The sequence below is a fragment of the Triticum urartu genome, chromosome 5A (genome assembly GCF_056163025.1).
Source record: "Triticum urartu cultivar PI428250 chromosome 5A, HENAU_Tu73, whole genome shotgun sequence".
Taxonomy (NCBI): Eukaryota; Viridiplantae; Streptophyta; class Magnoliopsida; order Poales; family Poaceae; genus Triticum; species Triticum urartu.
The window spans coordinates 262998504-263023567 of record NC_141877.1 but is presented as its reverse complement, the minus strand read 5'-3'; the positions used below and the strand labels follow the sequence as shown (position 1 = coordinate 263023567).

The 25064-nt window shown below is 49.9% G+C and overlaps 1 protein-coding gene across 1 annotated transcript; it reads right to left on the bottom strand.

The window, feature by feature from the left end:
• Positions 1 to 4107: 4107 nt before the first annotated feature.
• FUT13 (fucosyltransferase 13) lies at positions 4108 to 21815 on the bottom strand. The gene is made up of 4 exons (XM_048673127.2): positions 21076 to 21815; positions 5731 to 5904; positions 4550 to 5126; positions 4108 to 4468 (listed from the first exon to the last, which is right to left on the bottom strand). The coding sequence occupies exons 1-3, from the start codon at positions 21622 to 21624 to the stop codon at positions 4557 to 4559; spliced, it is 1293 nt and encodes a 430-aa protein (XP_048529084.1). The 5' UTR covers positions 21625 to 21815; the 3' UTR covers positions 4108 to 4468; positions 4550 to 4556.
• Between the last annotated feature and the right edge of the window lie 3249 nt (positions 21816 to 25064).

Below are 25064 nucleotides of genomic sequence, written 5' to 3'. Positions count from 1 at the left end.
TCAAATCAAGGAAAATGAAAATGAGAGACAAGGTCCATACCAAAGCATTTGATTCTTTTTCCTTCTGTCATCCATTCCATTATCCATTGTGTGCTATCTGTTTCATCGCCGGAGATATATAGAGTTGCATAAAACTGAAGAATAATCTCCCTGTTCCATGGATGCTGATAGCCTAAGACACGAGTGAGACCATAGTCTTCGATGTCTTGCAGAATTTGATTGAAGCATCCGATGCTTTTCATTGCTGCAAAGTCTGTAAACTCATGAGGGGAAATCTTCAGGCTGTCATACAGAATGCGAGAGTAATAGATCGCATGTTCCTGAGTCCAAAATCGAGGAGAATCAGATGTCTTGGGTTTTCTGTCGGGACTCTCTCGAAAGAAAAGTGGGTGAGTATTTCTGTTGAACAGCGGCCCTTTGATGCCGACACCAGTGGTAAACATGGGTAGTCACTCACGAGGATAGGGGTACTTTAGTTCTTCTTCAATAGAAAGAACTTCACCGCCATAGATGACAGAGTTCGAATGATGAGTTGATGGTGAGTTTGCTGCAGAGGGGTTCACATCGGAGGGTCTTCAAGCTGCGATGAGTGAAATCCTCAACGGAGAGGGATTTGTCACTGATGCAGGGACAGATTTAGGCACCGAAGCTTTATCATTCAATTGGGGCAGTTAAGGAATTGCTTCTGAAGTTGGTGGTGCAGAGGAAGGAACTGAATCTTTAGGTTCTTCAATGATAGGAGAATCTCGTTGTTCTGACCGAGGAACGGACACTTGATGCTGAGTTGGTTTTTCATCATGAGCGGGATTAACCATAGGCACTGCTTCAGTTGGCCTTGGTGAGGATGGCTCATGTACAACTGGTTCTTGAGGAACCGAAGAATAAATTGTTTGCTATGCTATGCTTGGAATCTTTGTGAAATTTGTGATTTTACTTGTTACTCGAAGAACCCTAAAAAAACCTCCCCTATTTATGTGAGTTTAATGACAATGAAATCTTATCTTCTTATGCCAAGGAGGTTTATATTTACTATGATATCGAACAAATTGAAGAATTTGTTGCTTTTAAGGGTGCTTATAAAGTTGCTTCTTTGATTGAAAAGTATGATATTACTCTCTACAAATCTGAAAAATTTGACATACTTAAATATTGCTATGAAAACTATGCTCATAATGCCTATGTTAAAGATTTTACTGAGAGAATGTCCGCTTCTTTCGAAGAAAATAATGATATGCATGAAGCTATGGATAATTATGATTCCGTTGATTTGATTGAATTATCCCCTCTTTATGAACATGATGCTTGCTATTCTTGTGGCCATGATGCCAATATTAATGATGCTTATGGAAATGAACTTGCTATAGTTCCTTATGTTAAACATGAATTTATTGCTATTGCACCCACACTTGATATCTCCTTGAATGAAAAGCATGATTGCAATGATGTTATTACAAATTTTATTAATGTCAATTGTGTTAGTGATATGCAAAACCCCAAGCTTGGGGATGCTTGTTTTGCTATGTCCACTACTAATTGTAATGATCATGATTGGGTGATTCTTCTTATGATCTTGAAAATGTATTTAAGACTCATGATGAATATGTTATTTGCAATGATATTGAAAATGGGTTTGGAAGAGCGTCAACTTTAGGTAAAAATAATTCCACATATTTGGAGAGTGTTCAATCTTATGAATTTTTTTATGAAAGTGGGTTCAGAGAGGTCATGACTTTAGTTGATGTTAATCCCACTAACTTGGAAGATTATAAGACTTTATGCATGTGGATCATGAAAAGAAAATTTTATATGATTGTTATATTGTTGAATTTGAGTATGATCCTACATTTAATTATTATGAGAGTCTGGGATATGTGCACCACTGGATGGATGGTGTTGGTAGGAGGGAGATCGAGCTTGTAGGCCACCTCGCCGATGCGCGCCGTGATGGAGTTAGGCTCATAGAACTTGTAGGATAATTTGTGGTTTGCCCTCCGAGACACCGAAGACTGCATGTACGGCTGGAGCTTGAGGAAGACGTGGTCGCCGACGAAGAAGGAATGCTCCGACCGGTTCTTGTCCACTTGTCGCTTCATCCACTGTTGTGCTCGAGTAAGTTGTTGTTGCAGCAGCTCTGTCATTAGCTTCCTTTCCTCGAGCCATTCTTGGAGTTCCCCTGATATGCTCACATTCCAGTCCAGCCCCAACTGGGGTGGTTCCTGTCCATAGAGCAATGAGAATGGAGTTTTTCATAGCAAGTATTGTACTAGTACTCCGCAAGGGCGAGCCATCTCGCCCATTTGGTCGGGCATGCGTGGACGTAGCACCGCAGATAAGTCTCGAGGCATTGGTTGACGCGCTCCGTCTGCCCATCGGTCTGCAAATGGTATGATGTGCTCATGTCAAGCTCCGTGCTCGTGGCCTTTGAACAGTTCAGACCGAAAATGACTAGTGAAGACCTTATCTCGAACGGAGAGAATGGTTGATGGCATGCCATGGAGCTTGTAAATGTTGTCCAGGAACTTAGTGGCCACTTGCGTCGCCATGAATGGGCGCGACAGTGGCATGAAGTGTGCGTACTTGGAGAACCGGTCAACCATAACAAGGATGCAGTTATACCTACTGGATCATAGTAGGCCCTTCACAAAGTCCATTGAGATATCCTTCCAGGTGCTCTTCAGCACTGGCAGCTATTGCAGGAGACCTGGGTACTTGGCGCGATCCGACTTGGCTTGCCGGCAAACTTGGCAGCCCTGGATGCACCTCTTAGTGATAGACTTCATCTGAGGCCATGAGAGCAACCCCTTGAGTCTTTGATAAGTCACCGAGAAGCCGAAATGGCCAACCACCGCGCTACTGTGAAGGGCGTGCATGACCTTGGACTGCGTCTATGTGTTATTGCCCAGCCATATACGGTTCTTGTATCGGACAACTTCATCGCGCAGAGTGAATCGCCTGTCTATGTTGGTGCCTACAGCCAGTGTTGCCAGGCACTCACGGTCTGTTGGGTTCATCTGGTACCCCTCTGCCACTTCCTTGAGCCAAACTGGAGTGCACGACAAGATCACCGCCAACTCGCCCCCAATGGTGGGCGGCTTCCGGGACAGGGCGTCGGCCGCCCTGTTTTCCACTCCCTTCCGGTAAGTGAGCTTGTATTGTAGCCCAATCAGCTTGGTAAAGGCTCGTTTTTGCCATGGGGGTGGTAAGGCGTTGTGCATCCAAGTGAATCAGGCTCTTGTGATCCGTACAAATAATGAACTCAACCATTTGGAGATATGCGCGCCAATGGTCTACTGTCGTGAGGATGGCCATGCACTCTTTTCCATATGTTGAAAAACCTTGGCTCCGTGGTCCCAATGCTCGACTCATATATGCGAATGGGTGTCCTTCTTGCTGGAGTATGGCACCAATACCCTTGTCACTTGCAACAATCTCAACAATGAATGTTTTGTGAAAGTGAGGGCTAACACCGGGGCCTCGATGAGAGCCGTCTTGAGAGCTTGAAAAGATGATTCTGTCTCCGAGGTTTGGAGGTCCAAACGTACAATGTGTGCTTCTTCAGGAGATCGGTGAGGGGCCGTGAAATGATGCCGTACCCCTTTGATGAACTTGCGCTAATACCCGGTGAGTCCTAGGTAGCCTCGGAGTTCTTTTGACATTGGTGGGTCTCTCCCAGTTCTTCACATCATCGATCTTGGATGGGTCCGTGGCGACCCCTTGGTCGCTAATGACATACCCCAGCTAATGACATGCCCCAAATAGTTGAGACTTTGCTGTGCAAAAGTGCACTTGGAGTACTTGACTTTCCATTGATGCTGACGCAGAACTTGCAGAGTCTGACGCAAGTATTTCAAGATCAGAATTGATCTCCAATGGAACGCCATGAACTGAGACTATCGAAGAGACATACAATTCCTCATGAACAGGAAGAAAATGAGTAATGTTAGAAAGACGGCCAATGACTAGCAAGATGGTATCATTACCCTTCTTGGAAACCGAGTGACCCACTTTTATCCCATTTTCATAGGTCAAACGTTTAAATAAAATGCCTAGTTTCTACACACAAATAATTGGTTCGCAATGTGTTGACAAGTAGTGGAGAAACAGATATACAAGAACCCAACACATGTCTTTAATTTGTCAGTGCCTCCTTATAAGAAACGGTCATACGACCCTATAATGTATTCATATTAACAAGATGAAGTGTATTTGTGAGTTTCACCACCTACAAACATGAACCTCTGTCAAAAAAACAGTTTCACCACTTAACTGCAGTCAACGAGACAAAACAAGATTGAGAAAATAATATATAAAAAGGCGGCCGGTGTGGTCTTAGAAGAATATCAGCTGTTGCCATTCCATAATATGACCACTTCATCTTCTTTATAATCTCATCACTCAGGCAGACCATTTGTTGCAAGTCATTCCGTTCTCATTGAATCAAAGTATATGTAAGACACAATGTTATCACCTAGTATAAACAAAAGAAAGGTTTACTATGAATGTGCTAACAACATAATGTGAATGCGGAGGATGTAAGTAGGGTACCAACCAGCCAATCAAAATGAGTCTGCACTTCTACCACCTCTCTTGCTAACTAGTTCGCAGAGTCGGCAAGGCAGTGTATCAAGGCTCATTTCACGTGTCCTGCAAAAGTTGCCGAGAACACCACATCGCCTCCATGCATGGTATTCTGCATACGCTACCGGGTCATTCGCAAGTGCTTTCACATATGATGCCAGTTCTTTAAGAGAGCTGAATTTGGAGGCATCAATTGCGGAATTGGGAGGAATGAAATCCCAGACATTGGGTGCACCAAAGTATATTGGCACTGACCCAGCCTCCAACGCATAGAACAGCTTCTCTGTCACATAACTTTCTGCCTTGGTGTTCTCGATTGCAAGAACAAACTTGTAATGTGACATTGCACAGTGTAGGTGATCCCACCAATGTGGTGATCCATTGCCATTGTTTGAGCAAATCGGATACATGGATAGTGCCATGTCAGGACCACCAACATTATTCAAACATTTTCCGAAGGAATGGTGTGGCACCAATGAGAGGAAATCTTCTGCAAGCTTGTCTCTGTGAGGAAGACACCTTGAAGATGACCAATAGATAAGTGCATCCTGATAACAGGAAATCAGAAGTTCAGACAATTATACAAATCGTATTATAGCAGGATGGATAGCATCTTTGTGCAAAACCAATGCAGCAGTGGACATGCAAACTTATATCTTTCTGACAGGTGTAGCACAAACTGCAGAAACAATTTGACATCATGTGCTGTTGTGTTCACTCATTTCCATATATGAGTTGAGACCATTTTTGGTAGCCTCCACTATAGTACTCTTCTGGCTTTTGCCAAGATCTCCAAAAGGACAGAAACACCTCCAACTAAGGTGTACCATGTGAGGCTGTAGATGCCTGTTTAGTGTTAAATGTTCTACAGATAATTATACTAGTAGTGTCAAAAAACGTCTTACATTATGGGACGGAGGAAGTATGTTCTATTTGTACTGTTCCAACTGATGAAGAACAGTGATTTAGCACAGGGAATCATAATGCCAAATGATACATTGTTGGAGATACTAATGTCAAGTAAAACATGGTTGGACATACATAATGCATGGAATGTTAAAAATCACTGCAAAGGCGATACATGTAAGAAAGTGCCTTAGACCATGATATTGTTGTGTTGTGTAATATATACTGTGCAGAATTTGGACGTACAGTTGTCTTTTCTGTGGATACATGGTAACTCCGGCTAGTGTGGAAAGATTTTCCAGCATATGTTACTTGTAAATCATCATTAGCATGGTAACCTATAAAAATGTCCTCAAAACCAGTTGGTTTCCTGCTAGCCTCCAGATCCAAATAAACACGAAGAGGCAGACCTTTCATTCTCTGCAAAATATGTTAAGAATACTTGAAATTGAAGCTCAGAACAAATTACGAATTTAAGTCAAGAACAAAACAAAGTAAACGGTATGTATTGGTTAGTGAAAAGGACAGATGGTGTTTGATTCCACAAAGAGGTTGTTGCAGAATTGCAATTTTATGAATACGAGCATGTGGCACTTATGACCCAACTGAAACCACCAAGGTAACGAAGAGCATTTTGGTAATTTCACGGTGAGGTGAAGGAGCATTGACATGCAACATTTGATAAGAATATAAAAAACTAGCTCCTTGCGGAAATGTTGATTCTTTGATCCATAGTTATAGCTCCCATCTAATACTCAAATGATTCTCTGAAAAAAAAATTGTATTAGTTCACGGAACTAGCTGTTATGACCGGTTTGGTCTATACCCGGAAGAGGCCCACCGGGCATTAGTATTAGGGGCTTGGCCCACAAGTTATCTTAGGCAAAGTTATCTTAGGCTAAAGTTATAAATACTAGTTGTAAGACACCGTTTGAGATTAAGCAATAAAGATATTATAATCTTCTGTTGCCCGGCTCCCCGAGGAGCCGGGGAGCCGGAACCCTAGCCGCCACCGCACCCAACTCTAGCCGCGACGGCGCCCGCCGGGCGCGCCCTCATCCCCCTCCTCCTTGTCCATACAACCTACGCCGAATGCCTAGTAGGAACCCTAGTCCTACCAATTTGGTATCCAGAGACACCAGACCAATCATGTCTGATGCGGAGCATCCCAAGGTCATCCCCATGGACCTACCTACATCTCCCACGACACCACTTGGACCCATGACAAGAGCCCGTGCGAGAACCATCGAGAACGAGGTTAACTCTCTCCTTGTTGAACTTCCCTTTGACCCACGTGAGACATGGCTACTACCTTAATCGGAGTTGCTCTGTGTGCTTAGGTACCATATAAGCAACCAAGGAGATGGAACGGTGCAAGATGGACATCAAGAGCATGGAGACATTTTGCCCAGCCCTGAAGGACCGGAACAACCGCCCGACCACCGCCCGGGCGGAACAACCGGCCGACTACCGCCCAACAACCGGTCTACCTTCTGTGATCGAGCGGTGCAAGGCCGGCACTACACCGGATGTACCGGTAACTACCAAAAGACCGGTACTGCCGCCCCGACAACCGGTACAACCGTTGGCCCCTTCGACGTCCATCTCCGCAAGCCAGCGCCAGACCTCCCAGCGGAACTACCGCCTTCCAGGACCGGTACTTCCACCCTGCATGAGCTCCCAGCGGAACAACCGCCCCCTTGACCGGTACTACCGGCCCTGCCTGTGCGCAGTCACTTGGGCCAAGGCCCGTGTACCCTTTCGTTACCTAGACTATAAATACTCTATCCCGTACAACTTTCTAGGGTTAGCATTGGTTTAGCTCATTTGAGAGATAGAGCATTGCTCATCCATATCGGATCTACTCCACGAGAGAGACCGCGGCCCCTCTACGGAGAAGATCCACTTTTGGATTCAAGACCCCCTTTACGGGAAGATCCCCTTGTGGATTCAAGACCTCCTCTCGGAGAAGAACCGGTTACCCTTTTTGTATCGTCCTTAGTTGACCGTGGATTCGTGTATCGTTCTATGTATCCGAGGATCTAGCACATGTGTGACTTGTTCTTGTTTGGTTTGAGTGATTCTCTTGTGTTTCCCCTCGTCTTCTTTCCCGTGTTCTTCGTGTTCATCGTTGGGACCCGCTCCTTTCGTGAAAGATCGGCCTATAGGGTTCCTACCCTACATCATCTTGGTATCATGAGCAAGGTTGATCACGATTTCGGAGCCTCCCCGTTGTGTTTCTAGCCTAAATTTTGTTGTTTTTCGTCCTAATTCGAAAATCCCCACCAAAAATAGCCCCAAATTTTTTTTGTGATTTGTTGGTGTGTTGATGTTTTGTTGGATCTGATCCGTGGATTTGCTTGGTTTCAAGTGGATCTAGCATCTACCCATTTCCCCTCCACCTTCCATCCTTGAAATCGCTCGAATTTCGACAACGAATTAATCATTTTCCGTCCCAAAAACCCATCCCCAATCCAGATCTTGCGATCTTCCCGACCCCAGCGGTACTACCGCCCCCACGAGCGGAACTACCGCTAAGGCACCAACCGGTACCACCGCCTTCACAAGCGGTACTACCGCCCCACCCGGTTTCAGTTGAAACCGACTGGCACCTTTGCCAACCACTTACACACCATCACCACTTCCGCATACTACCCCCTTTGTGCCCATTTCGCACTCCGACACGTGTTGCCACTTCGAGGTTTGAGAATTTGAATTGCGGTACCGTATCCTTTTGTGTTTCGGCTATTTAGGTACGGTTCGAGATCGACACCACCGCCGCTCATCTTCGCCACGGACGCGTCATCAACAACGACCACCTCGACTAGGACTTGGTATTCGTGCCACCATTTTGACACCATACGGAAGCAAGACCGGTAACCTCATCTTGGTATTAGACACATCACTCTTGCCATTACATTGATAGCCATCATAGCCTTACTCATTTGCGTTGCTTACCCATCGAGACTAGCCATTGAGTATTGCCAGCAACGAGACTTGTGCACATTAGTGATCATACTTCCCATAGCATACATACGTCATTGTTGCCTATATTGGTATCATCTCTTGTGTCACCAAATTGTCATCGCATACTAACTTGCTATCTTGGTTCGTCAAGCTTTGCATGAGAAAAGAGCTCAAACATCAAAGAGCCAAACAAGCTTTTAAGCAAAGAGGAAAGATACGCAAAGAGCTTTTAAGCAAGAACCATAGCATCATACAACATTAAGATTGTCATACTCGATCATCTTGGATCGTATCATCGCCACACCTTGCATACAAAATATTTGGGATAGAAGTCGTTGCATTTTTGCTAAGTAGGTTGTGCACAAGTTCTTGTATCCGCCTATCGTGCAATCGTGCTAGCGTCTCTCTAGTGTTGTGCAACAAGAGCATTTTTTGTGGATTCCACACTTTGGCTCACCCTTGGTTGCACAACCCCACTTATCTTTTTGCGCGTGTGTTTCCGTGTACCTTATATGCTTGGTCTACTTGTTACATTGCATCTTGCAAATCTTTTCCAACATTATTGAAGCTCACTTACAATTACATCAAATTTTTGTGCCACCATCCTAACCAAGCTCCACCAAAAGCTTTTACTTGTGTAGGTGTGAGAAACCGACAAGAACTTGTACCAATTGTGCTATTTCCTTGTCCTACATTGGAGTGATCCTCGATCCACTTTCAACTTCGGTCAAGGTACATTTGGTATTCGTTCTTCTCTTTCTACCACTCACATTTGTCTTGGAATGATGGATAGGCCAAGTACTTCTACCAACCCACTCTTCATGGAGCAAGATGACGACATGAACTCCTTCGTCACCAAGAGTCACCTCTTTGGTGCACAACGTGCTTTACATCAAGAGCAACAAGCTATGAGTGAACGCATCGACAACCTTGCCGCCGACTTACGACTTTCCGAGCAACGTACAAGGGACTACTTTGACAACAAGCTCGACGATCACAAGCAAGAGAATGACGCAAGGATGGACGAGATTCGCGCTTTGTTGCTCAACCGCTCTTCCTCCACTTCAAGGAGCCGTTCAAGTCACCATTCCGACTTTACCCTCTCCGGCTCAAGTACACCGACATCGAACACTCTTCGTCGAGCCGCGCGCACCGACCGTCAAGCAAACCTCAATCCACTTCGAGACACCGACTCTCAAGAGCGCCGACGACGTCAAGCCGAAGAAGCCTTTGCGCTAGCTCGAGAACGGCAACAACAACGCCAACATGAAGAGGAAGAACGTGCGCGTCTACACCAAAATGCACAAGATGTTGAGGCTCAACGTAAAGAACAACAACTCCGTGACGCTCAAGCACTTGAGGCGCAACAAGCTCTACGCGATGCGAGCCGAGCCGTTGCCGACCGAGGCCGTCAAGCCCGTGAAGAAGAGGAAGCACTTCGCGAAGAAATTCTCGAACAACGACTTCCAGCTCTCATGAATCGTCAAATTCCTCCTCGAGCTCGACGCGCTCCTCCACAAGCTCGCCAAGACCATCAAGTTCATCAAGAGCATGACAACAATGGGAATACTCCGCGACAAGAGCAACACGAGGTTGACAACCCTCCGCGACAAGTGCACCATGAGTTGAACAATCATCTACAACATGGGCGTCATCATCCTCAACCCCAACACAATGAAGAGCAACGCTACGGCAAGCTCAAGTTCACCATGCCCAAGTTCAACGGAAGCAACGATCCCGAAGAATACCTTTCATGGGCATTGAAAGTCGACAAGATCTTCCGTTTGCACAATTATGAAGAAGAGAAGAAGATCGCGATGGCATCCCTTGAGTTCCAAGACTATGTCCTCATTTGGTGGGAACAAGTCATTGAACGCCGCGAGACAAGAGGTGATCCACCCATCACTACTTGGGCACAAATGAAGGATGTCATGAGAGCACGCTTCGTGCCTACCTACTACAACCGCGACCTCTTCAAGAAACTCCAACAACTCAAGCAAGGAACAAAGAGCATTGAAGATTACTACAAGGAGATGGAGATTGCAATGATAAGAGCCAATGTGACGGAAGATGATGAGCAAACTATGGCACGTTTCTTGAATGGACTCAATCACCCTATCAAGAAGATCGCCGACTTCCAACCATACTCAAATCTCATCGAGCTCGTGCACCAAGCTACCAAAGCGGAACGCCAAGTGCAAGATGACTTCAAGTACGCCAAGTTCTCATCCAAGTCCTACGGCTTCTCCAATAACCAAGCCTCAACGACTCCAACACCGACTACAAGAACGTCTACTTCCAACACCGACAAGCCGAAATCCAAGAAAGCTTCGTCAACTACAAGTCATCCTCCTACGAGCAACTTCAAGCCGAGAGCTTCATCATCATCAACCCCAACCGATGAGACCGTCAAGACAAGTTCCTTCAAGTGTTTCACTTGCGGAGGCCGAGGCCACAAGTCCTACGAGTGCACCAACAAGCGGACCATGGTCTTCAACGACGATGGCACTTATGACTCCATGAGTGAAGGTGAAATGGAAGCACTTGAGCAAGTCGCCATGCACCGCCAAGTGAACAATGAAGAAGAACAAGTCTTTTGTGATAAAGACTCGAGTCCCGCACTTGTTGTCTCCAAAGTCTTGACTCTCCAACATCACCAAGAAGAAGACCAACGATGCCACATATTCCACACCAAGGTCGGCATCAATGGACGATCCGTCAAGGTCATCATCGATGGAGGGAGTTGTCACAATCTCGCAAGTGAAGAACTTTGTTCCAAGCTCCAATTGTCCAAGACGAAGCATCCACATCCTTACAAAGTGCAATGGCTTAGTGACTCCGGCATCATCCAAGTCGAGCACCGAGTACAAGTCTCCTTCAAGATCGGCGCATACGAAGACACCTTGGAGTGTGACGTTGTTCCAATGACCGTTTGTCATTTTCTCCTTGGATGGCCATGGCAATTCGATAGAGGAGTCGTCCACAACGGTCGAACGAACCACTACATCTTCAAGATGAAGGGCAAGGAGTACGTCCTCCGTCCAATGTCGCCAAGTCAAGTGATCGCCGACAAACATACCACCCATCGTGGAGAGAATGGTGAGAGAGTGAGCCACCAAAAAGAGAGTGAGCGCCACAAGCCCAAATTGAGTGCCTCCACGATGAGCGAAAACAAGAACTTCGTTCTATTTGCAACCAAACGTGAGATGAGAGAAGTGTGTGAGAACCCATCTAGTGTCCTACACTACGTCCTCGTGTGCAAGGACAATGCACCACAAACTAACACCTCTCACACTCTTCCTCTAGTGTTGTCTTCTCTTTTGCAGGAATTTCAAGATGTTTTTTCCGATGAGCTACCTCCGGGACTACCCCCTCTCCGAGGCATTGAGCACCGAATCGACCTCATACCCGGAGCACCGCTTCCGAACAAAGCTCCCTACCGCGTCAACCCCGAAGAAACCAAAGAAATTCAAAGGCAAGTAAAACATCTCATAGACCATGGACATGTGCGTGAAAGTTTGAGCCCTTGTGCCGTACCGGTCATTCTTGTGCCAAAACGTGACGGTAGCTTTCGCATGTGCTCCGATTGTAGACCTATCAATGCTATCACCGTTCGTTATAGATATCCCATTCCACGCCTAGATGATATGTTCGATGAGCTTAGCGGTGCCACTATATTTTCCAAAATTGATCTTAAGAGTGGTTACTATCAAATCCGCATACAAGAGGGCGATGAATGAAAAACCGCCTTCAAAACCAAGTTTGGTTTGTATGAGTGGTTAGTCATGCCTATGGGTCTCTCGGAAGCACCGGGCACTTTTATGCGCCTTATGAATCATGTCTTTCGCCCTTACATTGGTATATTTGTTGTGGTTTACTTCGATGACATTCTTGTCTTTAGCAAATCTATACAAGAGCATGTCACCCATGTCCGCACCGTTTTGCAAACTCTTAGGAAAGAGCGTCTCTATGCTAATATGGAGAAATGCCTTTTTGGTGTTGATAAGCTCATTTTCTTAGGATTTGTTGTCTCTTCTAAGGGTGTTCATGTAGATGAGTCCAAGATCAATGCTATTAAGACTTGGCCGCAACCAACCAACTTGCATCAAGTGCGTAGTTTCCTTGGCCTTGCGGGCTTCTATCGTCGCTTTGTAAAGGATTTTAGCACCATTGCTTCGCCTTTGCATGCTTTGAGCAAGAAGAATGCGCCTTTTGTTTGGGGACCATCCCAAGATACCGCATTCAATGAGCTTAAGAATTTGCTTACTCATGCTCCCGTGCTTGCTTTACCCAACTTCGACAAACCCTTTGAAATTCATTGCGATGCTAGTGGTAACGGTATAGGAGGTGTGTTAACGCAAGAGAAGCGCCCCGTAGCTTACTTTAGTGAGAAACTTTCCAAAGCGCAACTCAATTACCCCATCTATGACAAAGAGCTATATGCTTTAGTCCGCGTTTTGCATGAATGGGAACACTACCTTCGTCCCCATGAGTTTATCATTCATACCGATCATGAGATTCTCAAATATCTTAAGGGATAGACTAAGTTGAACAAGCGTCATGCTAAATGGAGTGAATTTATTGAGTCTTTTCCCTATGTCATCAAGTACATTAAGGGTAAAGAAAACGTTGTGGCGGATGCGCTTTCCCGCATTTGCATGCTTGTCACGCAACTTGAGTTAGATGTCATTGGCTTCGAGCATATCAAAGACTTATATGAGCATGATACGACTTTTGCCATTCCATATGCCAAGTGTTTATCGAATACATTTTGGGAACGCTATTACATCAAAGATGGCTACCTTATGAGAGCTAACAAACTTTGCATTCCCGAGTCCTCGCTTCGTTTGTTGCTTTTGCAGGAATCTCATGGAGGCGGCTTAATGGGACACTTCGGACGCGACAAGACGTTCGCCACGCTCTCAAAGAGCTACTTTTGGCCAAAAATGTTTCGGGACGTCAATCGCTTCACCAACCGGTGTTCTACATGTCGCAAAGCTAAGTCCAAAGCTCAATCTCATGGTCTCTATATGCCTTTACCAATTCCATACCAACCTTGGGAAGACATTAGCATGGACTTCGTACTTGGTTTGCCTCGGACTCGCAATGAGAAAGATTCCATATTTGTCGTTGTGGACCGTTTCTCAAAAATGGCACACTTTATTCATTGTAACAAGATAGACGATGCTTCACATGTGGCTAATCTCTTTTGTAGGAAAATATTGCGTCTACATGGTGTGCCAAAGACTATCGTCTCGAACCGCGACGTCAAGTTCCTTAGCTACTTTTGGAAGACCCTATGCGCCAAGCTCGGAATCAAGCTACTCTTCTCCACGGCATACCATCCTCAAACCGACGGCCAAACGGAGGTGACAAACCGCACACTCTCCGCTCTACTTTGAGTACTCATCAAGAAGAACATCAAGGAGTGGGAGGAGTGTCTACCCATCGCCGAGTTCGCCTACAACCGAGCAAGACACTCAACAACCGGCAAGTCCCCTTTCGAGGTCGTCTACGGATTCAACCCTTTGTCACCATTGGACATTCTACATCTACCACTCCAAGAGCGAATCAACTTGGACGCAAGTGCACGAGCGACCCATATCAAGAAGGTGTATGAAGATACAAGAAACACCATCGAGCGCCAAGTACAACGCCTTGCGACCAAGCTCAACGTCAACAAGCAACCTATGGTCTTCAACACTGGTGATCTCGTGTGGCTACACCTTCGCAAGGACCGCTTTCTACAAGAACGCAAGTCCAAGCTTCGACCACGAGCGGATGGACCCTTCAAGGTGCTTGCACGCTACAACGACAACGCTTACAAGATCGACCTCCCGCGCGACAAGTACAACGTGAGCGACATTTTCAACGTCAAAGATCTCTCTCCCTTCCATGGTGATGAAGAATTTGATCCGAGGACGGATCTTCCCCAAAGGAGGGGAGATGATGCGGAGCATCCCAAGGTCATCCCCATGGACCTACCTACATCTCCCACGACACCACTTGGACCCATGACAAGAGCCCGTGCGAGAACCATCGAGAACGAGGTTAACTCTCTCCTTGTTGAACTTCCCTTTGACCCACGTGAGACATGGCTACTACCTCAATCGGAGTTGCTCTGTGTGCTTAGGTACCATATAAGCAACCAAGGAGATGGAACGGTGCAAGATGGACATCAAGAGCATGGAGACATTTTGCCCAGCCCTGAAGGACCGGAACAACCGCCCGACCACCGCCCGGGCGGAACAACCGGCCGACTACCGCCCAACAACCGGTCTACCTTTTGTGATCGAGCGGTGCAAGGCCGGCACTACACCGGATGTACCAGTAACTACCAAAAGACCGGTACTGCCGCCCCGACAACCGGTACAACCGTTGGCCCCTTCGACGTCCATCTCCGCAAGCCGGCGCCAGACCTCCCAGCGGAACTACCGCCTTCCAGGACCGGTACTTCCGCCCTGCATGAGCTCCCAGCGGAACAACCGCCCCCTTGACCGGTACTACCGGCCCTGCCTGCGCGCAGTCACTTGGGCCAAGGCCCGTGTACCCTTTGTTACCTAGACTATAAATACTCTATCCCGTACAACTTTCTAGGGTTAGCATTGGTTTAGCTCATTTGAGAGATAGAGCATTGCTCATCCATATCGGATCTACTCCACGAGAGAGACCGCGGCCCCTCTACGGAGAAGATCCACTTTTGGATACAAGACCCCCTTTACGGGAAGATCCCCTTGTGGATTCAAGACCTCCTCTCGGAGAAGAACCGGCTACCCTTTTTGTATCGTCCTTAGTTGACCGTGGATTCGTGTATCGTTCTATGTATCCGAGGATCTAGCACATGTGTGACTTGTTCTTGTTTGGTTTGAGTGATTCTCTTGTGTTTCCCCTCGTCTTCTTTCCCGTGTTCTTCGTGTTCATCGTTGGGACCCGCTCCTTTCGTGAAAGATCGGCCTATAGGGTTCCTACCCTACATCAATGTCGCTTCCTCCCTCACCGCCGCCGCTGCCAACCACCACCGCCCCACCCTCGCTGCCGCCGGCCACTTCCGTGCCGATGCCAGCGATCACGTCCGGGACCGCCACCTCGCCAGCGCCGACCACCACCGCGGCGGAGCCGCCCCCCATCCTCTCGCCCGAGGAGGTGTCGGGCACCCTTCGGGAGCTCGTCCAGGCGGTCCGGGGCATCAGCCTCTATCTCGCCAGGAACCAGCCCCCGCCGCCGAGCGCCGCCACCACCGCCTACGGGCCGCCGCCGCCGCTCCAGTGGCCCGCCCCGGCCTTCCAGTCGCCCTACAGAGGGGCGCCCCCGCCGCCGCTGATGCTGCAGCACTACCCGTCCGCGGGGACTCCTTGGCCAACGTGGCCGGCCACCACCGCACAGCTGGGGGGCCCTCCCCAGCAGTCTCTACAGGCGCCACCGCCGGCCACCACGACGCTGGCTGCAGCGCCGCAGCACCACCAGGCGCCACCAAAGTCGACAGCACCACCACCCGCGCCCAGGCCCACTGGTCGGCCCCTGCACCAGGTGCAGTTTCCGCCATCGCCATCGCCGCTTCCCGCGTGGGCGGCCGGCTCGTCTCCGGGCCCGGTGTATACCACGGCGCCGGAACACCCGACGCCCTCCATTCGGTTTGATCGTCCCTCCAGCTCGGCATACTACGCCCCGGAGATCCCCGACCCGGCACACGCGCTGCCGTCGACTGCAGCAGCCCCCGGGCACGGCGGTCCGACACCCCCTCGATTCGCCAAACTGGACTTCGCCACTTACGAGGGCACGGAGGACCCCCTCAACTGGCTCAACCAGTGCGAGCAGTTCTTTCGAGGGCAGCGGACGCTCGCTTCGGATCGTACCTGGCTCGCGTCCTATCATCTCCGAAGCGCGGCGCGGACCTGGTACTACGCCCTCGAGCAGGACGAGGGCGGCATGCCACCATGGGAGCGCTTCCGGGAGCTCTGTCTCCTCCGGTTCGGGCCTCCTATCCGCAGGAGCCAACTGGCGGCCCTCGGCCGCTTACCTTTCACATTCACGTTGCAGGACTACGCCGACCGCTTCCAGGCCCTGGCGTGCCACGCGCCGGGCGTCTCCGCGACTCAGGCGCCGAGTTATTTGTGGGCGGTCTGCCGGACCATATTCGCGTGGACGTCGAGCTCCGAGATCCCCCCGACCTCCAGACGGCCATGTACTACGCCCGGGCTTTCGAGCAGCGGGTCCAGGCACTGCAGCAACCGCTCGGACGGGGCGGCCGCCAACCCAGTCGACCAGCGCCGACTCCACCAGCACCGGGCCGGCCTCCTCCAGCCGCGACGGCCGCACCCCCGGCCACCACACGGACCTTCCGTCGGTTGTCACCGGCCGAGCAGCAGGAGCATCGCCGTCAGGGCCTCTACTTCAACTGCGATGAGCCCTACACGCCGACCCATGTCTGCCCCCGCCTATTTTACTTCGAGACGGTCGACTACACCGAGGTGGACGACTCGACTGATGCACCACCACCACCCGCGGCGACCGCGGACACGCCTGCGGATCCCACGGCGACGGCGTGCGTCGTCTCCCTCCACGCCCTCGCCGGCATCTGTGGCGAGCGGACCATGCTGTTGCCGGTGACGGTCCATGGCGAGCGGCTGGTGGCCCTGCTGGATACTGGCTCCACCCATAACTTTCTGCCCAAGGCGACCATGCGTCGGCTAGCCCTTCCAACGACGGGCGGGGAGCGCCTGCGGATCACGGTGGCGAACGGCGATCGCCTCCGGTGTCATGGGCTCGCCCGCGACATTCCCATCTCCATCGGTGGCGAACACTTCTCCATTACCTGTGCAGGGATCAACCTCGGCTGCTTCGACTTCATCCTCGGGGTGGATTTTCTCCGGACCCTCGGTCCCATCCTGTGGGACTTCGACGCGCTCACGATGACGTTCTGGCGGCTGGGCTGCCGCATCCGGTGGGACGGCCTTGGGGGCGCTGCGCCGGCCGTGCCACACCTCCAGCTGGCCGCCGCGTCCTCGGAGGCCGAGCAACCCCTGCTGGATTCCCTTCTGCAGCAGCACAGCGACCTCTTCGACGAGCCACGGGGTCTTCCGCCCGCCCGGGTGTACGACCATCATATTCACCTCATGCCGGGCTCCACCCCCGTGGCGGTTCGGCCCTACCGCTACCCTCAGCTGCAGAAGGATGAGTTGGAGCGCCCTTATGCTCGCCGCGGGCATCATCCGGATCTCCACGTCACCCTTCTCCTCGCCGCTACTTCTCGTCCGCAAGTCGGACGGCACGTGGCGTTTCTGCATCGACTACCGCGCCCTGAACGCGCTGACGCTCAAGGACAAGTTCCCTACACCGGTGGTCGACGAGCTCTTGGATGAGCTCCATGGGGCGCGCTTCTTCACCAAGCTCGATCTCCGGTCGGGCTATCATCAGGTGCGTATGCATCCAGACGACATCGCCAAGACGGCGTTTTGCACCCACCATGGCCACTTCGAGTTCTTCGTGATGCCCTTCGGCCTCGCCAACGCCCCGGCGACTTTCCAGGCCCTGATGAACGACGTCCTTTGACCCTACTTACGGCGGTTTGTGCTTGTTTTCTTTGATGACATTCTTATCTACAGCGCCACCTGGGCCGAGCACCTCCAGCACGTCGCCATCGTCTTCAACGAGCTTCGGGCACACCACCTCCACCTTAAGCACTCGAAGTGCTCGTTCGGGACACCTACCGTCGCCTACCTCGGCCATGTCATCTCGGCCGACGGGGTGGCTATGGACGCCGACAAGGTGGCGGTCGTCTCCGCATGGCCGACGCCTCACTCGCCGCGGGCTCTCCGTGGGTTCCTCGGCCTCGCCGGCTACTACCGAAAATTTATCCGGGAGTTCGGGCTCATCGCGGAGCCCCTCACGCGGTTGCTTTGCCGCGACGCTTTCGCCTGGGATGACGAGGTGACGACGGCGTTCGAGGCCCTCAAGGGGGCCCTCACAACGGGCCCCGTCCTCCAGATGCTCGACTTCGACCGCCCGTTCGTGGTGGACTGTGACGCCTCGGTCGCAGGTTTCGGCGCCGTGCTTCATCAGGGCGATGGGCCCCTCGCCTTCTTCAGCCAGCCTTTCACTCCGCGCCATCTTAAGCTGGCGGCATACGAGCGGGAGCTCATTGGCCTTGTCCAGGCCGTTCGTCATTGGCGGCCGTACTTGTGGGGACGGTCCTTCCACATTCGCACGGACCACTACAGCCTGAAGTTCTTGCTGGACCAACGGCTGTCGACCGTGCCGCAGCACCAGTGGATCAGCAAGCTCTTCGGCTTCAACTTCTCCGTCGAGTATCGGCCGGGCCGCCTTAACACCGTGGCCCTGTGCATCCGCTCCGGGCCGATGTTCGGTCTCTTCAACGACATTCGCCGTGCAACTGCGATGGCCGACGACGCCGTCCTTCTTCAGCAGCAACTCACGGCCGATGACCTGGAGGAGCCTTGGCGCTTCTCTGACGGACTGCTTCTCCATGGGCGCCGGATCTTTGTTCCGGCGCATGATGATCTCCGTCACCAGGTGTTACAGCTCGCCCACTCGGCGGGTCATGAGGGTGTGCAGAAAACCCTCCATCGTGTTCGCGCCAACTTCTACATCCCTGGCGATCGCGCCCTGGTCCGCGACTGGGTTCGGTCTTGTCAGACATGCCAGCGCAACAAGACGGAGACCCTGAGGCCGGCTGGGTTACTTCAGCCCTTGGAGGTGTCGTCTCAGGTCTGGGCGGATATATCCATGTACTTCATCGAGGGCCTTCCCAAGGTGGGCGGCAAGTCGGTCATCCTCACGGTGGTCGACCGCTTCTCCAAGTACGCCCACTTCATCGCGCTCGGCCATCCGTACACGGCGGCGTCAGTGGCCCGGGCCTTCTTCAACGGCATCGTCCGTCTACACGGGTTCCCTGCTTCGATCGTCAGTGATCGGGACCCAGTGTTCACGGGCCATGTCTGGCGCGACCTCTTCAGGATGGCAGGTGTCCAGCTCCGCCTGAGTACGGCGTTCCATCCTCAGACGGACGGTCAGTCCGAGGTGGTTAACAAGGTCATTGCCATGTATTTGCGTTGTGTGACAGGTGATCGGCCTCGAGCGTGGGTGGACTGGCTCTCTTGGGCGGAGTACTGCTACAACACCTCCTATCACTCCGCCCTGTGCACTACGCCGTTTGAGGTGGTCTATGGTCGACCACCCCCGCCTATACTTCCGGTGGACCCGGAGACGGCTCGGACGGAGGTTGCGGGTGACCTTATCCGCACCCGTGACGAGATGCTTGCTGAGGTCCGTCAGCGTCTCCTTCAGGCACAGCAGCTGGCCAAGCACTACTACGACGATCATCATCGCGAGGCGGAGTTCGCGGTGGGTGACTGGGTGTGGCTGCGTCTTCTCCACCGCTCTACACAGTCACTCGACCCGCGCGCGAAGCGCAAGCTCGGCCCTCGCTACGCCGGGCCCTTCCCTATCTTGGAGCGCATTGGGAAGGTGGCCTATCGTCTTCAGCTTCCAGCCCGCGCTTGCATCCACGACGTCTTCCATGTGGGGCTGCTCAAGCCCTTCCGTGGCGAGCCACCGGCGGCTCCTCCGGCGCTTCCTCCAACCGCCGATGGTCGCCTTCTTCCAGAGCCGGCAAAGGTGTTGCAGGCGCAGCTCCGTCGTGGCGTGTGGTTTGTCCTCGTTCAGTGGGCGGGCCTTCCGGAGGAGGAGGCTACTTGGGAGCAGCGTGAGGAATTCCGCCAACACTATCCAGACTTTCAGCTCGAGGACGAGCTGTTTGCGCAGGCGGGGAGAGATGTTATGACCGGTTTGGTCTATACCCGGAAGAGGCCCACCGGGCATTAGTATTAGGGGCTTGGCCCACAAGTTATCTTAGGCAAAGTTATCTTAGGCTAAAGTTATAAATACTAGTTGTAAGACACCGTTTGAGATTAAGCAATAAAGATATTATAATCTTCTATTGCCCGGCTCCCCAAGGAGCCGGAACCCTAGCCGCCGCCGCACCCAACCCTAGCCGCGACAGCGCCCGCTTGCCGGCGTGCCCGCTCCAGCCCTCGTCCCCCTCCTCCTTGTCCATACAACCTATGCCGAAGGCCTGGTAGGAACCCTAGTCCTACCACTAGCCTACACAAGCATTGAAATGCTGATTGATCTTGAAGATTTATCTTTAGCCTTTAGGACATTTCTAGCCATCACCCTTGCACATACTTATTTATAAAAGGAACTTTATTGATTATCTGGTGACATGGCGCTAGGGTTTTGACAAAAACTTAAATCAAGACAAGACTTTATCACTTCCTCAATTTAGGCCAATACCATCCTCTAAGAACTCGCCAAAAACAATGAATCCCTGTCCTTTCAAAAAGCAAACTTGTGATGCCTGCCCAATTTGCCCCAACAAAAAAATGAATCCATGTCCTTGAGAAGAGCCGAGACAATCAATACAAGTCACAACTCCACAAGGAAGCAAACATTTGCACCTTGTCAATTTGGATGACACTAAGCTTAGAGTTGAGCTATCTATATGCACCAATTCAGCTCAACTTACACGGCCAGCTCCGGACTCATGTAACAAAGAAATGCCACTTTACCTCGTTATCACAGCAAAGACGGAGCGGGCTGCAGTACCTGCAGTGGCGGCGTAGCGCCCTCGAAGAGCAGCGCATCGGGGCGGTCGACGACTGCGGCGGCCTTGCTCCACACGCAGCTCACTCCACAACGGCATGTGTACACGCCGTCGAGCGAGTCGGGGATCCACGTCCACCCCTTGACGAACACCCCCACGTGCCGCGTCTTCATCTCCTCGCACCTCGCGCCTCCCCACCCCGCTCCGCCGGTGATGGAAGCCATGGCAGAGGCTGTTGTAGCGTTAGCGGCGCCGATCTTGGCGCGGATGCGGGGGCACCCGACGGAGGCATCCCAAGCGCTGAAGGCGGCGAGGGTGGACGTAAAAGCCGACCGCTCGCGGGAGCCGACGGAGTCGAGCGCTGTCCCAAAGCGGCGGCTCCCAGTGGCGCCGGCTGCGGGGACGGTGGGGGAGAACTGGGTGGAGAGGGAGGAGGTTATAGAGGGGAGCTCGAAGTAGCCGGAGAGGAGGAGGAGTAGGATGAGGGCGGAGGCGAGCATCGGGGCCACGTAATTGATGCGCTTCGGCACGAGCATCGGGGGAGCGCGCATCCGGAAGCCTTCTCCGAAACTCCGGTCGCCGGAGCAGGGAGAGATCTCGGAGGCGAAGCGGGAAGGAGAAGGAGGGAGTAACGTACTAATGTGGGGTGCTTTCCAGAAAACTATCGATGATGTTTCTTCCGGCGGCTTAGTGGTATTTCTTTCGTTGCAGTAGCTTTGCAGTTTGAGTATTTCTCGTTACGAGGCGCGGTGGTTGGACTGACTGGGTGGCGGTCGCCGGCGGTTGTTTACCATTTCTGCGAGGCTTCCAAGTTCCAATCCATTACGGATGGTTGTTCTTGACTTTGGCTTTCCGACAAGAAATGAAACGAGTGTATGAGCATAATTGGTTTGCATGCCAATGTTTAGCATTGTGACAAATATTAACAACTACTTGGTTGGCTACGAGATGTTTTACCTATCTCACATAAAGTTATCAATAGTTGGCAAGTCTCGGTATTGCCAATAGTTGGCGCCAACATTTGGCAAGCCAAATATTTGTTCGGTCTTGAATTCTACTGTTAGAGCATATCTCTTGCAGGCTCGTAAACCGTAATTAAAACCATTAAGCTATGTGTGGAGGGCCATCAACCAGTTATGTCGCGTGGCGCAAGCTGACTGACCACGGTGAAAAAGCTTTTGAATAATTTTTTTAGATGGAGGTGAGAAATTTTTTAAAATGTTTTATTTAGATGAAGGTGATGACCCCGCATTTTTTTTAAATGAAGGGCTACACAAAGTGGCGTTCGCTGGTAGCCTGTGTTGGTGATTTTTCCTTCTTTTTATTATTTTTTTAGATGAGGGTGAGGATTTTCTTTTAAATATTTTTCTAGATGGGTGAGGATTATATGTATTTTTCTAATTGAAAACGTGCCCACAACTTCTTTTTAAGTGGCGCTACCGGGTGACGCTCCAACCACTAGTACCGTATTAAATTTGCGGTACCGCAGACGACACAAAAGATCAAATTTAATAAATAAATAATACATTGAATTCAACATGGTTCATATGATAAATTTAAACATACCACTAGCTTAAAAACCTAAATATACTCATCATCATCACCGTCCTTCTTGACGCCAAGATGGTACTCCATCAAGGAGTTAGCGAGGACGAAGGCGAGGTCGTACTCCTTCCTCGCCGCCTCTGGCCGTGCCACGGCACCTTTTTCTCTGGCAGCGGACGCCTCCTTTCTCGCGAAGAATGCGTGCTCCGCCGCCTGAACATGCTTGGTCGTCGGCCAGAAAATCTCATGGAGGCGGTTGAAGTTGCGCCATACCCGCCGGCCACCACTACGAGTGAGCGCGCCGCACTCCCGCGCCTGCACTTTGCACCACTCCTCCACCGAGGGGCGGAGGGAGGAGCTCCCCGTCTCATCGTCATGGCGGGCGCCCCTCCCGCGACCAGCTCTCGACATCGGGGCGAGTTTTGGGTGGCTGCGCGAGGCAAACTACAGGCGGAGGGAGAAGCTCCTCGACTCGCCGGAGCTACCGATTTGCAGCAGAGTAGGGAAGAAGAAATAGCGGACGCAGACCCTAAATCACGGTCGCTCTACTATATATATCAAAAATGCGGGCGGTTACGGGCAGCCCGTAAAAAAATTACGGGACGGGCCGTTTTTTCATGTGTCATGTATATCCGTCGGAATTTAACTGGGCGGCGAGCTAGTACTTAATTGTCTTAAAATAAATAAAAATATTTCCGAAAAAATATTGTTACTTTGAAAATCACTTAATGTGGACTTCTAGTTTTTCAAGATGGGGAGGTATTCAACCAAGGAAATGAATGAATCATCTAACGAATGACGCTCGTCTCTGCAACCGGAAAGAAAGAATTGCACAATACTTGCAATAGGACTGTCTTCCATGCCGTCATATGTGCACGTGATAAAGTTATGCTATTTTATACTTTTTCCGCAGATCAAGGCATCTATTGTGGAGGTGTGTGCCTATAGAGAATACCTCCAAACTCAAAGTGATGACATGAACACTTAACTTCAAAATTTTCCTCATTGAAATATACATGGTACATAGTATATATTTTCCATCCCTTTTCCCCATCAATTAGCACATCCTCGATTGTTTCATATGTTTATATTGCCTCTTCTTTTCTATTCACTTTCGAACACAATCCATGATATCTATTAGCTCTTCTTGAAATTCTTTGAACTCCAAACGTTATAGATTAACTAGTTGACTCGTTGCGTCAAATGGCGCAGAGACCTACTGAAGCCATGTTGTCGATGAAAATAGTTTCATTTTGCAAGGACCATCTGTTAAACCATGCTATTTTAGAACATGTTTATCACGCCGCGAAATTTGAGGTTGCAAAAAGAAAACATTTGTGTAATATGTACAGTTTTAGTTTAAAAATATGGTCATCATGATAAGAAACCTAAGCTAAAACAAACATATTTGTATGGGATGTGTAGAGCAGGCATGGTTATATTTTTTTAGCAGTGGTTGCACCAAACTTTTATTGTATATGCACATGAAGGGAAAAAACATCTTTGTGTTGTGCATATATGGAGGTATAGGTATTTGAATGGCCCATATGCTACCTAGCCCAGCCCACGAACAGCGATGACTGCGGCCTGTCAGGAGAAGAATATGAAGCGGTGGCGAATGCATCCACCGAGCCTGTCTATCCCCTCTTCTTCCTTGGTTCGTCAGCTGGGCGATAGAGGCGTTTCCAGAGAGGCGCTCCCACTAAAGACCGTGTTGCAGTGAAGATATGGTAACAAATGGCGCTCAGACCTGCTAAACACCATGTGTGCTTTGAAAAGAACCCATGTCTTGGTAGGTTTAGTTGTAGACAAGCACCTATGGTAACAATTCTAACCCATTTGTATAAAAATGAATGGAGGCTTGTTGTTTACAAATAAATGTACATTAATATTTGAATATGGTAGTAGTGTTAGGTTTGAGTAAGACATATGTTAATTACTTTAACCCCTTTATTATATAAAAAGATCAAGGCAAGATCATGTTTTAAAACCATGAGTGCTTTGAAAACATTTGCACCTGTTAGTACTTTACGTTTGAGCAAGCACACATGGCATGAATTGTGACCCTTTTTATATGAAAAATTAAGAATCTGTTTTTCAAAATCAATGCCATGGGTGTTTTTAAAAGGTTTATCTTTCTCGGTAAAAGTTCATTTTCGCAGCCACTTAGGCTATGGTTTTTGTAACAACATTTATTGTCTTTGCAGTTTGCATTTTGAGCTCCTTGTTCTAACACAAACATGAGGTAGGTGTCGTTCATTCTTTAAGTGCAACAAAGTTGCATCAATACCATATATATAGCAGTGTTGTTATGTCTGCCATGCCACGACAATTCCCAATTCACACTTGTGGTGTTTTGAAACAGTTTGTCTTCTTCAAACGTTTATTTACAAAGGAAAACTTAGTAGCGTGAATAATACTTTAAACATTTTAGGTAGAAAAAAAT

Bases quoted from the DNA above. Each gene is read 5' to 3' on its own strand.
- FUT13 (XM_048673127.2), bottom strand. From the start codon at position 21,624: ATGCGCGCTCCCCCGATGCTCGTGCCGAAGCGCATCAATTACGTGGCC. The intron at 5,905-21,075 runs GTACTGCAGCCC...CATATTTTGCAG, and splicing joins GCGCTACGCCGCCACTGCAG to AGAATGAAAGGTCTGCCTCT. The intron at 5,127-5,730 runs GTACGTCCAAAT...TCCTGTTATCAG, and splicing joins TATCCACAGAAAAGACAACT to GATGCACTTATCTATTGGTC.